The sequence below is a fragment of the Strix uralensis genome, chromosome 5 (assembly GCF_047716275.1).
Source record: "Strix uralensis isolate ZFMK-TIS-50842 chromosome 5, bStrUra1, whole genome shotgun sequence".
NCBI lineage: Eukaryota > Metazoa > Chordata > Aves > Strigiformes > Strigidae > Strix > Strix uralensis.
Window position 1 is genome coordinate 56,068,175 of NC_133976.1, and position 12,178 is coordinate 56,080,352.

The following is a 12,178-nucleotide window of genomic DNA, read 5'->3' on the forward strand; positions in this document are numbered from 1 at the left end:
CATGCATCAGAATTTGGGAATTTTTTGTTTCCTGACTAAGCTGATAGAGAAAAAGATGGAGCTTGGTCAACAACAAGCCACCTGTCATGTTCTTAGCTATATTGCCAGCTATATCCTACCAGTTAGTATGTCATAGTGACATTCTGTCCTCCAACTTAGTCAAGGAGAGAACAGGGTTTGGTTTGGGGGCTATTTCTTTGGTTCGTTGTTATTTGGTGTTTTGGGTTTTTTGTGGGGTTTTGGGGTTTGTTGTTTAGGGGGTTTTTTGTTTGGGTTTGGGGTTTTTTTTGTTTTTAGAAAAGAATTGCTCTGGATTCATAACAAGTACAAAATTCTGTCAGTTTTCATAGATCTGCATTATGGGAGAGATTCAGTCCTTCACTTTCTCTTCAAAGGGCTTTCAGGAGTACACTGGCCCTTCTAGACACACACCAGTCTGCTTTCAGGCCTATCAGTATTATTTTTTTTTTTAATTTGTGCAAGAGAGACTAAACTCCCCATGCTGTGAAATTTCAGTATCTGCTCTCCAGCAGTTTCCTGACAGTGTTTGCCGAAAAAGGTCCTTAAAGAAGCTCTACAGCCCTTGCTAACAAGGTTTCTCCCTGCCTGATTTGCTCTCAATTGTCTCATCTGTTGTTGGTCAGTCACCTAACTATAGGCTGGGGAAGTAACTACTCTTTCTGCTACCCCTTTTGTAATTATTTACAACATACAGCTTATGCACTTCCTTACACATACACTATTATTTGATTACATTACTTAATCAGTAATATAGATACAATACTCCTCTATCTCACCAAGATGTTAGGACAGTCTGCAGGACAAGGAGAGGGCACATCTTGATCCCATAATAAAGCAGCTGTACGTCATACCTGCTTCTAATTAAAAGAACAGCACACTACTGCTAAATGTATGGTTAATTTAAATAAATGGGAATTAAGGGAAATGAAAAAGTAAACAAACAACTCACAAGTACAGAAATCCATTGGAAGTGTCATAAGTTGAGTTGCTTCCTGAGGTACTTACGGAGCTGTGAGATAGCCTTCCAAGAAGCCAGCTGCATACATGGTATCATCATTGCTTAAGGTCCGATGGCCATAGCCTGCTCTGATCTCCAGAACTCCCCAACCTGTTGTCTGTATAGTGTTGTTGTAGAAACCATAGGCATCTCCACTTCTGTCCAATATATTCTTGACCTGAAATGTTTTTTCAGCTCTATTCCAGTACACGGTTGCATAGCGGATTTCTATGGTAGACAAGAAAGGGGACAAGGGAAGCAAACACGAGTAGGTATTTCCTAGCCAATACGGAAACATCAGGACAATATTTTGGCAATTTAAAAAAGGTAATTTGATAGCTTTCCATCAGGTTTACCTCTACTATGGAGAGCCACACTAATGTTAACATACTGAAAGGTGACATGAGAACTAACTGAAGTTTTACCAAGACAAAGGCTTACAGCTAAATATTCTCATGTTACACTTCTGGAAATTATTTACAACTCTTCCAGTGTAGAGCTCCAGTGTAGCTGAGTCATGACATAAAATTCAGGAAAGTATTTCCTTACTTGGCCCAGAAGAAAATCTATACAAATCTTATTGAAAGTAACTTTAGAAGACAGCATGCCTTAGCAACTGCAAAGGATTATAAGCTACTGTGGACTTGGTTTTCCACTTAAAGACTCAAATGGCTAGAAAATTTTTCTAAACTATCTTTTTGGGCAACCAATCCCTGGAGGTGGCATTAGGACTCAGTGGATTACAGGCTTAAATACAAAAGCACCACAGGTATGCGGTCCTTTATAAGACACACAATCCCTATCACCCAGCTGGAATACAATGGATCCCAAGTGTGGAATGAACAGGAAGGAAGGGCACTAGACCGCTCAGAGTTCTGCTTGGACTGCTCTTTAAGAAACATTCTTCTTTAGTTGGGTTTTAATCCTGCTGAGCTGAAGAACAAAGAGCAAGGTAAACTGCTTTGTAAAAAAACACCCTTACAACTCTAATTCAACCTTCCCTAAAATGGGACCTGATTACACCAGATCTCTATTGATGATGATCAAATCACTACTACAGTTCAAAAATCATGAATCAGTTTCCAGAATTATTTGAAAAGTTTTAAGGGATAAACTCATAAACACCTAAAACTACTGAGAAACCCGCAATGTTTTTATTTCCCTGACCCTTCTCCAGCGTGTGACTAGTCCCGCCAGTTTATATCAAGAAGTTACAATTTGGTTACTACTCCTCACAACAATTCATTTTGTGTATCATGCCTATAACAGCTGCAAAATAGAAAGCTACATCTAATTCTGGATGATCTTACACAAAATACTTAGTATGCATGCTATGATAATAGAACCATAAAAAAAGCAATATAATGCCAACACAATACCTAATGTTCTTCAAAAAGCTGTAAGTAAAATGTTTGTGATTAAGCAGCTACTTTGATTTCAAATTAAGTGTACCCACTTTATTCAGTACTGTAAAACATAACATAAAGCAGCTATTTTTATGAAAAGCCATGTCGTATTCAAATAACAAAGCAAAAACATTTTCCAAGAACTAAATTCTTTTTGACATAGCAGTTACTCAGTTGCTTTAAAGCCAGTTTCCATCCATTTTACCAGGCTGTTGAATAATCTGTGTCATTCAAAAGCCAGAAAGCTGTTTCTCTCCTAGTGTTCCAGCAAGAATAGCTAAAACTGTTTCTTACTGCAAATCACAGAATGACTGAGGTTGGAAGGGACCTGTGTACGTCATCTCGTCCAACCCTCCTGCTCAGGCAGGGTTACCTAAAGCCAGTTGCCCAGGATTCATATCCAGATGGCTTTTGAGTATTTCTAAGGATGGAGATTTCACAACCTCTCTGGACAACCTATGCCAGTGCTCGCTAACCCTCATGGTAAAAAAAAAAGCGTCTCCTGATGTTCAGAGGGAACCTCCTGTGTTTCAGTCTGTGCCCACTGCCTCTGGTCCTGTCCCTGGGCACTACTGAAAAGAGTGTGGCTCCATCTTTTTTACACCCTTCCTTCAAGTATTTGTATACACTGATGAGATCCCCCTTGCACATTCTCTTCTCCAGGTGGCGCAGTCCCAGCTCTCCCAGCCTTTCCTCACAGGAGAGATGCTCCAGTTCCTTAATCACCTTCATAGCCCTTTGCCACACTCTCTCCAGTAGCTCTAGATCTCACTTGTGCTGGGGAGCCCAGAACTGGACCCAGAACTCCAGGCATGGCCTTACTGGTGCTGAGCAGAGGGGAAGGATCACCTCCCTTGACCTGCTGGCAACACTCCTCCTGATGCAGCTCAGGAGACAGTTTCCCTTTTTTGCCATAATGGCACATTGCTGGCTCATGTTCAGTTTGGTATCCACCAGGACTCCCAGGTCCTTTTCTGCAAAGCTGCTTTCCAAACAGTCAGCCCCCAGCATATATTGGTACATGATGCTATTCCTCTCCAGGTCAGGACTTGGCATTTCCCTTTGTTGAACTGCATGAGATTCCTGTCAGCCCATTTGTCCAGCCTGTTGAGGTCCCTCTGAATGGCAGGTGTTTCATCAGCAAACTTGCTGAGGGTACACTCTTCCCCATCACCCAGATCATTAAGGAAGATGCCAAACAGCATCAACCACTGCCATACACCACTAGTTACTGGCTTGCAGCTAGACTTTATACCACTACACACTATGTCAGTCTTCATGGTACTAGAGACACTTCTCACATGAACAGGAAAAGCGTTAGCAAGAACAGAATTTTAGTAGTGAAGGAACTGTGGTGTGTCGTCCGTCCCGTCCCCCCCGCCATTCTATGAATAGAAGCTTTTAAATGAATCTTATTTAGAGAGGAAGTCATTTCAGGGACTTGGAACACAGTGTTTAAAAGCATGTTTTTCATCTGCCAGGTACTGAGGCTATTTAAAGGACTGAGACATGACAGACTTTGGACAACTCTTCAAGCAGCTATAATCTTAGGTTTTTGTTGTCTCCTTAACTACTTTCTAGTAATACATGCAGTAATTGCTCCTTTAGGTTAAGGATAAACATAAGAATTACTCAGACTGAAAAATCTATAAAAAGAGCAGGCTGATAAGGGTCATCACTGAAGAGAGCCAAAGGCCACCTTACAAAGCTAAAGCTCACAGAGGCAAAGAGATCAGGGAAAGGAACATCCTGTGAAAAAGTGATGCAAGGGGTCAGGGCAGAACTAGCCTGTCCAGCAGTAAATGGGAAGGCTGATTCCAATCAAGAAGCCCCCTGCAGGGTGGGGCAGAGGAGAGACAGGCCACGTGCCCAGTACACAAAGACAGCTGAGGAATGGGTAAAAAAACCAAGAACAAAGTAGGGCAAAAGATGATCTTCTTCCCACCTCTTCAGTAGGCTGTGGAAAGGTGGCAAGTAGTCAAGAGGAACCAGGACAGCTGGGTATTGTTATTAGTGTCCACAGACTAAATAGTTATGTCAAAGAAACCTTCTTCTGCCTAAAGCAAAATAGCTGTTGCTTTCTTTTGTAAAAGAAGGTTGATCCCAACGCCAGACAGACCTATCTGACACAGGTACTCTAACACAGTAGGCTCTGTTTCTTTGTTTTATGCTCTGCCAGAGCATGAACATGCAGAGCTATTTTCAAAAGTCAGAACAAACTTTTAAATTACCCTTGGAGCTTCGCTGCCCCAACTTCACTACATGACAAATTTAAACGGAAGAAAACCAGGACTAGAAGAGGATGGGAGAGAAGGGGAAACTTTAAATTACAGGACAGTTTGCAACAAACCTGAAGAGGCCTTTAGAGGAACAGCATCAAAGTAGCTGTCAGATGTGGCTTAACAATCATGCTGGAAAAGACCACTTCCTATTACTTATTTATTATTTTTTTCCAATTCATTCACTCATCATCCCATTTTACCTCATTAATTTATGTCAGTTTCTGCAATTCTAATTACCCTGGTCTAAAGTGTCAAAATTCCCACATATGAAATTGTTATGTTTATTTCAAGGAACATCTATATAATCATATAGTAATTGTTATAATTTAGAAGATAACTCTATCTTGCTACAGATGGAGTTAAAACTACAAGCTTATAAAACTGTGTACACTTAAAACACGCTTACACCTATAATGTAATCGAAGCATTTGCTATCACCCAGTCTTACAATTTTAATGTGTTCATCTAAACTAGCAGCACTACCTTTGCCAAGAAAACTATCCAGAACTGAAGTATAACACGGAACACAGATATACAAGAAGCAGCTGCACATTTCCAAACAATCCCATATGTGTCCTGCAACAACAGGAACCTTCCCCTTGACAAATGCTGGCATTTTTATATTTATTTTTGAAGGGTGAGGCAGGGGCCCTAGCATCTCTTATCCCAGCAGTTGTACTGGTAACTTCTTACATATTAATCAAATGCAACATCTCCATGAATCTACAAATCATCTTTTTATCATGAAAGTTAGACTTCCCGGGGTGTAGCTGAGAATGCTGCCAAGTATTTCAGCCTATTAGGACTCCAGGAACACAAAAGACTGTAGCAACCTGTGGCTATTCCGTAACAGCATTGCTTGGAATAACCTAAATAACAAACCAGAGCACACACTATTTACTGCGATGAATTACTCAAAATCCCTGGGGATAGGGGTAGGTCAAGTGGAATCACTGTTCCCCTCCGTGCAGCCAGCCAGCCATGAGAACAGCACAGCATCAGCAATGCACAGTTCCACCACAATCACCAGTGCACTGTGTAGTGCAAGACAGAAGTGCTATGACAAAACAAGCCTGGAAATAAACAAGTCTTCCTTCTCCTTTCTGCAGTCAGCAGGGACTGGGAGGAACCTTTCCTCAAATTGCCTGTTTTTAAGGATACATCAATGCTTCTGTCAAATAAAGATCCAGAAACTGGGACTATAGTTGGGAGAGTGCTGAAATTTCTTCAACAAATGAGAAGTATCTGCTTTTTGCCAAGATTATACCCTAAACAATGGAAAAATGAAGATATTTCAGCTGTGGCTAGGAGGTAGTGGCAGTCCCCTTGGTTTTCAGGCCAAAACGCCAAATCTGTTCTCTGCCGTTTTGGTTCAATACAGGCATTGCCAAGGTTATGTTAAAAGCGGAGCTTGGATTTTATTTGGTGGCAGCAGGAGTGTGGAAATACATACATATTCATGAGAATCTAGAGAAAGCAACTAAAGGAAATACTAAGTGAGAGGACTGAGGCAAGATAAAAACAGAAGAAATCAGTTGCTGAAGAGGACATGAAAGAGTAGCAGTAACTTGTAATGAAAGAGCAGAACGGACAGAGAAGATGAGGAAGAAAAATGAAGAGCAGTAGAGTGAGATGGTCCCAGACCATCTAACAAACACACTATTTGATTAGTGCCAGTAATATTTATTAAATAAATTACACCTACAAGAATAACACCTCACATGCCTTAAGAATGTCAGTAAAATTTGTTTGGCAACATGCAACAGATGCTTTTCGTTATTTTTAACAGAGAACATTCTCTAGAAACAGTTTCCAAGCACTACGATGAAGACTCTTCAAGGTGTTCAAAATGCTAAAGAACAATGAACCAATTCTTAAAAAAAAAAAAAAATCTCGACAATTCACAGTGCTGAAGGCCAAATTTACCCCATTAAATAACCTAAAGGCATTTCTATTTGCTACTCGGTAGTTTTCTACCAGTACTTCAATTATGATGTGAGGAATCAGTCAGGTATTAGCTGAAACTACTTTATACCCTGAACTTCCTTTCACTCCCTCTGCATGATTCACAGTTGACCCTTCCTTCAGTCCTGCTAATGTAGTACTAAAGTTTTTGACAATTCAATTAAAGTCTGAAATGCAGGTCTGCAAGATGAGGTAGGACTGTCCACAAAAATCATACGCTTGTAACATGTTGGACACATTAAAGCAACTGTTACCTGAAATTCTCCTTGTTTTGTGGCAATTAATAAATTAACTGGGAATTCCCTAGAAGATAAGCACTGAATCCAGTCTTTAAGATCTTCAGAATTCATCAAAAGCAGCAGGAGGAGGAGATATTCTCCTGCTGATGTGGGGTCCTCAACAATCCTACTATTGCCATCAGTATAAATGGTATCCAGAATTCTCTAATGGGCATTCTGCTCCCAACTGCTGTTGTCTGTCACTAACCTTTACTGATCTTTCAGAGGCAGCTTCACTTTCACACTTGCTCAGCATCTCTTAAATTTCCTCCTTTAGTGACTCCTTTACCTACCTTTCCCGTTGACAGTAAACCAGTTTCATACTTTGAAATGAAAAAAAATAATAATGCTGCTATGTTCATACCTCACTGGCATGTCTTTTCTAGCACATAGTTAGATAGCATAGTGTGTGTCCACAGCTGCAATGATTCTCAAAGAAAACAGAAACTCAATTTTTAAGCAGGAAGCCAAGATTCTATGGAAAACTGTGAAGCTCACCAAAATGTGCAATTTCAGCATTTGCCAAATTCTGTTTCCATCTAAATCTGAGTCTGAAGCTGCAACGAGAATAAAGCTCCAAAATCAGGAGACAGAAAAGCTTAGCAGTCATCAGGAGAAAACTCAAAAGCGCTACAAAAGTTTCATTTATTGCATTACCCTAACTGGAGCCCTACAACTTTGACTGAAAAAGTGTATTATGCAAATGAAATACAATCATGAGCACAAAATTAGCATGAAGTGGTGTTTGTACCATAGAAAGCAACTTCAAGTTTTAAAAGCTAACCAGATATTGGTAAAGTACTTACTCTAATGGCAACACAAGCTAAGCTACTCAGAAAACATCAGATCATGCATAGGTATGAGTTCTGAAAGACAGACGATGATCTTCACCCACAAGCTAGCACTAAAACTCTGTTAAAGATGCAAGTTGCAGCATGCCGTAGGCCACAGCACCAAAACGAAGTGTCCATCCTAAATGATTCCCGTGCATGCATATTACATTAAAACCCAGCACCACTGGGTACTCAAGGCAGCTTCCCATCTGTTTAATTTATAGTTTGGTTCCCCTCGCCCATTCTGGGAACAGGAAAGATGTTTGGAAAGCATGCAGGAACTAAGAGCCAGCACTTAACACCCACGAGGCACTAGGGCCAAGCCGCCGGGCCATGAGGTGCTCCCGGGGCAAGCCCATGAGGCAGTCGGGCCCCTCGGGGGGTGGGGGGCCTTAACGGACGCGACGGCCCCGGCACTGCAGGGGGACAAGGCCCCTCGTCGCCTCACACCCGTTTCCAAGGCGGCATGGGGGGCGTCCTTCCCCGGCGCCGGCCGGGGAGCAGGCGCAGCGAGGAGCAGCTTGCCCCAGGCGAGGCGCCGAGCCCAGGGCGGGCCCGGACGAGCCGCACTGCCTCCTCGGAGCCGCGGCAGAGCCCCGAGCCGGACAGCCCCTCCCGGTCGCCTGGCACCCCCGGCGCTGGGGGTACCCCCCCTGTCGCCCTCCCTTCCCGCCCGTCCCGGCGAGGGGGCGAGGCCGCCCCCCCACTCCCCTCACCTGCTCGGCCCCCCGCCGCCGCCCACAGGAGGGCGAGACCCCAGCAGCAGCAGCACACGCCGCCGCCGCCGCCGAGCCGGGCCATGCTGCTGCTCCCCCGCACCTCCTCTAGGCACCGGGAGGCGGCGGGACTTTAAGAAGTTCCCTCACTCAGGGCAGGTCTCGTCGCTGCCCCCGCCTCCTCCCGGTGCCCGCCCCGGGCTGGGGCTGGCGCTGCCGGGACGAGGGCTTTCCCCCGCGCCGGCCGCCCTCGGCGCTCTGGGTCCGGGCTGTGCCTCATGGGATGCCGGCAGCGGCGGCCGCTTTTCACACCGCGCTTCCCGCCCAAAGTGTCGGGCCCGGGGCCGCCGGCCCGGCCTGCACGCTGCCTTCTGCGCCCAGCCGCCTCGCAGCCCGCTGTGATGGCGGAAGGCGCTGGGGAAGTGTGGAGTCTTTCTTGGGTGCCAAGCCCAGGGCCCTGGCGTTGTTTTCACCCTGGCGCTTGTTTGGAGCCCCCAAGGCCTGGCCAGGAGGTGGGGTTCACTCCGGGCCGAGGTCGGGCCTCGCCACCACGCTGGCTGGCCTCGTATGGCTGCTGGGTCACTGGGCTTGCCAAGGGTGATTATCCGAAAAGGGGCGAAAGTTTATCAGGAAGGGCCCCCGTAAAGCCACAGGACTTGTGTGGTGTCTTACCAAACTACGTGTTTTACTTAAGATGAAGAGCAGCGTTTGGCCCTGTTGAGAAGAACAACTGCTGCACTTGTCCCAGCGGAAAAGCTGAGCGATGGTCCTTTTCCTGGGGTTTATAGATAGGACAACTTCCCAGGGGGTCTTCCCCTGCCCCCATGATTCAGATCATTTTGAGATGCTGCCTTTTCTCACCCGGTGTTGGATATTCTACCAGTGTCCTAAAACTGCCATTATTAGGACTTTGTGATTCGGTAATTGTTTAAGATAGTTCAGATTTGATACTGGTGCCTGTAATAGCCTCATATGACAAGATCACATGCCAACCAGTTCAGACCAAATGGCAAGACTTGGCCTCAAGCCCAGGGTGAGAGCACTGCACCACTACTGCCAGGTGCAGGGATCCTTCCATACCCATCACTGTTTTGTTCTGGGCTACTTTTCACTAAGAGATAAGGATGAAACACTGATACTTTTTTTTTTTGCCTCCCCAGTGAAAAACAACTCTTAAATGTCTGATTATGAATAAACACTGTGTTTGCTTTGGAGGAATATTTTCCAAAGTTTTTTCCAAATGAGAAATTCACCTCTGTCACATGCTGCTCTCAATTTGACTGTGTTGGCAAAGTAAAATACAAAACTATATTTTTCATATAATTCCCTATATAGGTTTACCACAGGAATAAAAAAAAAAAAAAAAAATTAAAACAAGATTGTCTGTGTTCAAGTGATGGGCATGGCCAGGAATTTGAGGCACATGCAAACTAGGATAGAGAGCACAAATACACAGTGCTGAAACAGGAGAGGAGTGCAGATGCATGCAAAATTGAGATGGAGGCAATGGGGGAGTCTGAGTAAGACCAAAGCTGCAAAGTTCTTGATGTGTATTTGGAAAGATTCACTCCCACATACTCCCAGCCCAGGGATTCACAGAATTTTTTTTGGTGTGAGTTAAGTTCAAATGAATGGTGACGGTGCAGCCAAAATCCTTTCCACTTGGAAAACAAAATTATATCTCACACTAGGTTTTTAATATAAGAGTTCACTGCCTAAAAAAAACAGGAGAGGTGAATGACTGGACCTTCAGTGACAGATTCCTGATGGTAGAGGGCTCTTCAATCTAACATTTGATAACAAGATGCAATGGTAAGACATTGAATCTAAGAGTCAAACCAGAAACCAGGAGCAAATTTTTAAAAAGTAGTCAAAATTTATTTTATTGTGATGTATGCATGACAGATATAGGCAGGGACAGAACCATGTAGAAAACAAAGCTACCAGAAGGTGGGTCCATCAACTCATTGCTGAGGTAACTATTTATCTTCAAAGAATTATATGAAATTTATCACCTGAAGAATGCAGAAAAGAGAAGGGCTACTGAAAGCTAAATACTGTTTAAATTAATTGTCTCAGTGTCCACAGACATTTGCTCTAAAATAATATGTTTCTCAGAGGTGTAAAGGATGGAACCCATAAAACTCTTTAAAAGTAGACTTACATCACTTCAAAGAGCAACTCTGCATAAGTAGTAGTGGGCTTCTTAAGGCCTGAGGGGTCCAGGGCTTGTCACTGCATTACAGCTATGCTTGCTGAGTGTACCAGATACAGCAACTAGAATAGTCCAGTGGTGCCAAGAAGCACAGCAGTCGCACCCAAGAATGCATAGAGACAAAGCTTGTTGATTGGCACCACAGGGCAGGAAATAGCAGACTTTATACTTTTTTACGGTACTGGTGGTCTTCTTAATACATACCAGTTTTAGAATACCAGACATTTTTTCCTATCCTTATCCCAATCAACACTTCCCTTAGGATGCAGACCAAAGAAGTAATGGTATGGTCATTAATGCCAGTCCAAGTTTAAGACTGGTTACATATGATCTGAAAGCTGTGGCTGTTGGTTACATGCTGTCTGCTATTTCTGTCTATATCATGTTCCTGGGTGTAAGAATTTGCATTCATTAGGCAAGAGTGTAAGCCCTACAGCACCTCCTGATTTAATTTTTCCAGGGATCTTTGCACTTCAGATCTGTCTATTTACACCTAGGTTGTTCTGGTTTTTGTGTGCATGTTCTTACAAAGCCAGTTTGACAAAAGAAAAACACAGGCAGCTGGTTTGCTCTTCTTGAAAATTTTTAAGTTGTTTACTTGAACAAAAACACTGTTCAAAACCATAAAAGAATGATTTTGCACCGTTTTATGCTTTGAATACTGACCTATATTTGACAATGGTGAAAGAAGTAGCTCTGCTTTGAAAGCCACCAATGCACAAAATGCCTTTGCAAAAGTTTCGCTTGCTAGTTGCTATTTTTTCATGTGAATGCTGATTTTCTTTTATGTGCATCCCCTGTGCTTTGGTTGCTTTTTAAAGCTGTTTATTAATATAAATGCCATGGTGTCAGTTAATGAGCAAGTCATCCAAGTAGAATCTGAGTTCTGCCTGGTTGTGAAACTTCATCCAAAAGCTGAATTGAAAGTTTCTGAGGTTTAAGAAATTCAGATAAATTTGTTTCCTTCATTTCTGTTGCACTTCTGGTTTGGGGGCAGAAGCAGAAGTGGAGAAAAGATATGAAAGTGTCTGGTTTTGCAAGATTTCCAGTTTCATTTTGCATGCCCAAGAGATTCAGATGAGCTTTAGAAACCATACAACTTCTGGAGAAATCTCCCAAGATAAATAACAGAAGTGTTGTCTCTTGAACAAAGTCGACTTGATTAAACAAAACGTGTGAGACACAGAGGAAAACAACAGAAGCAGCAAAATGGCAACATATCCAGGATTTACGTCTGTTTAATGTTATTTTCAAATATGTTACAGCAAATCTTTCTTCAAATAAAAAATACAAATTAAATACAACATTTAAAAATCATGACAAATTAAGGTTTTGCTGTGCATATTTTCAGAAGTGGATTATTGAACAGCCTATCACATTTAAAAAACTAACCAAAACAAAAAAAAATATTTTCCAGACTCAAGTGCAGATATTTTCATTTACCTCAAATCAGGCTGCATGTGCG

The 12,178-nt window shown here is 42.9% G+C and overlaps 1 protein-coding gene across 1 annotated transcript in view; it reads right to left on the reverse strand.

The window, feature by feature from the left end:
• Positions 1-8,610, reverse strand: part of PLBD1 (phospholipase B domain containing 1) — a 39,213-nt gene extending 30,603 nt beyond the window's left edge. The window contains exons 1-2 of the mRNA XM_074870977.1: positions 8,499-8,610; positions 1,027-1,246 (exon numbers count right to left, since the gene is read on the reverse strand). Coding sequence (XP_074727078.1) covers positions 1,027-1,246; positions 8,499-8,583 — 305 coding nt within the window. The 5' untranslated portion in view covers positions 8,584-8,610. The remainder of the gene's footprint in view (positions 1-1,026; positions 1,247-8,498) is intronic.
• Between the last annotated feature and the right edge of the window lie 3,568 nt (positions 8,611-12,178).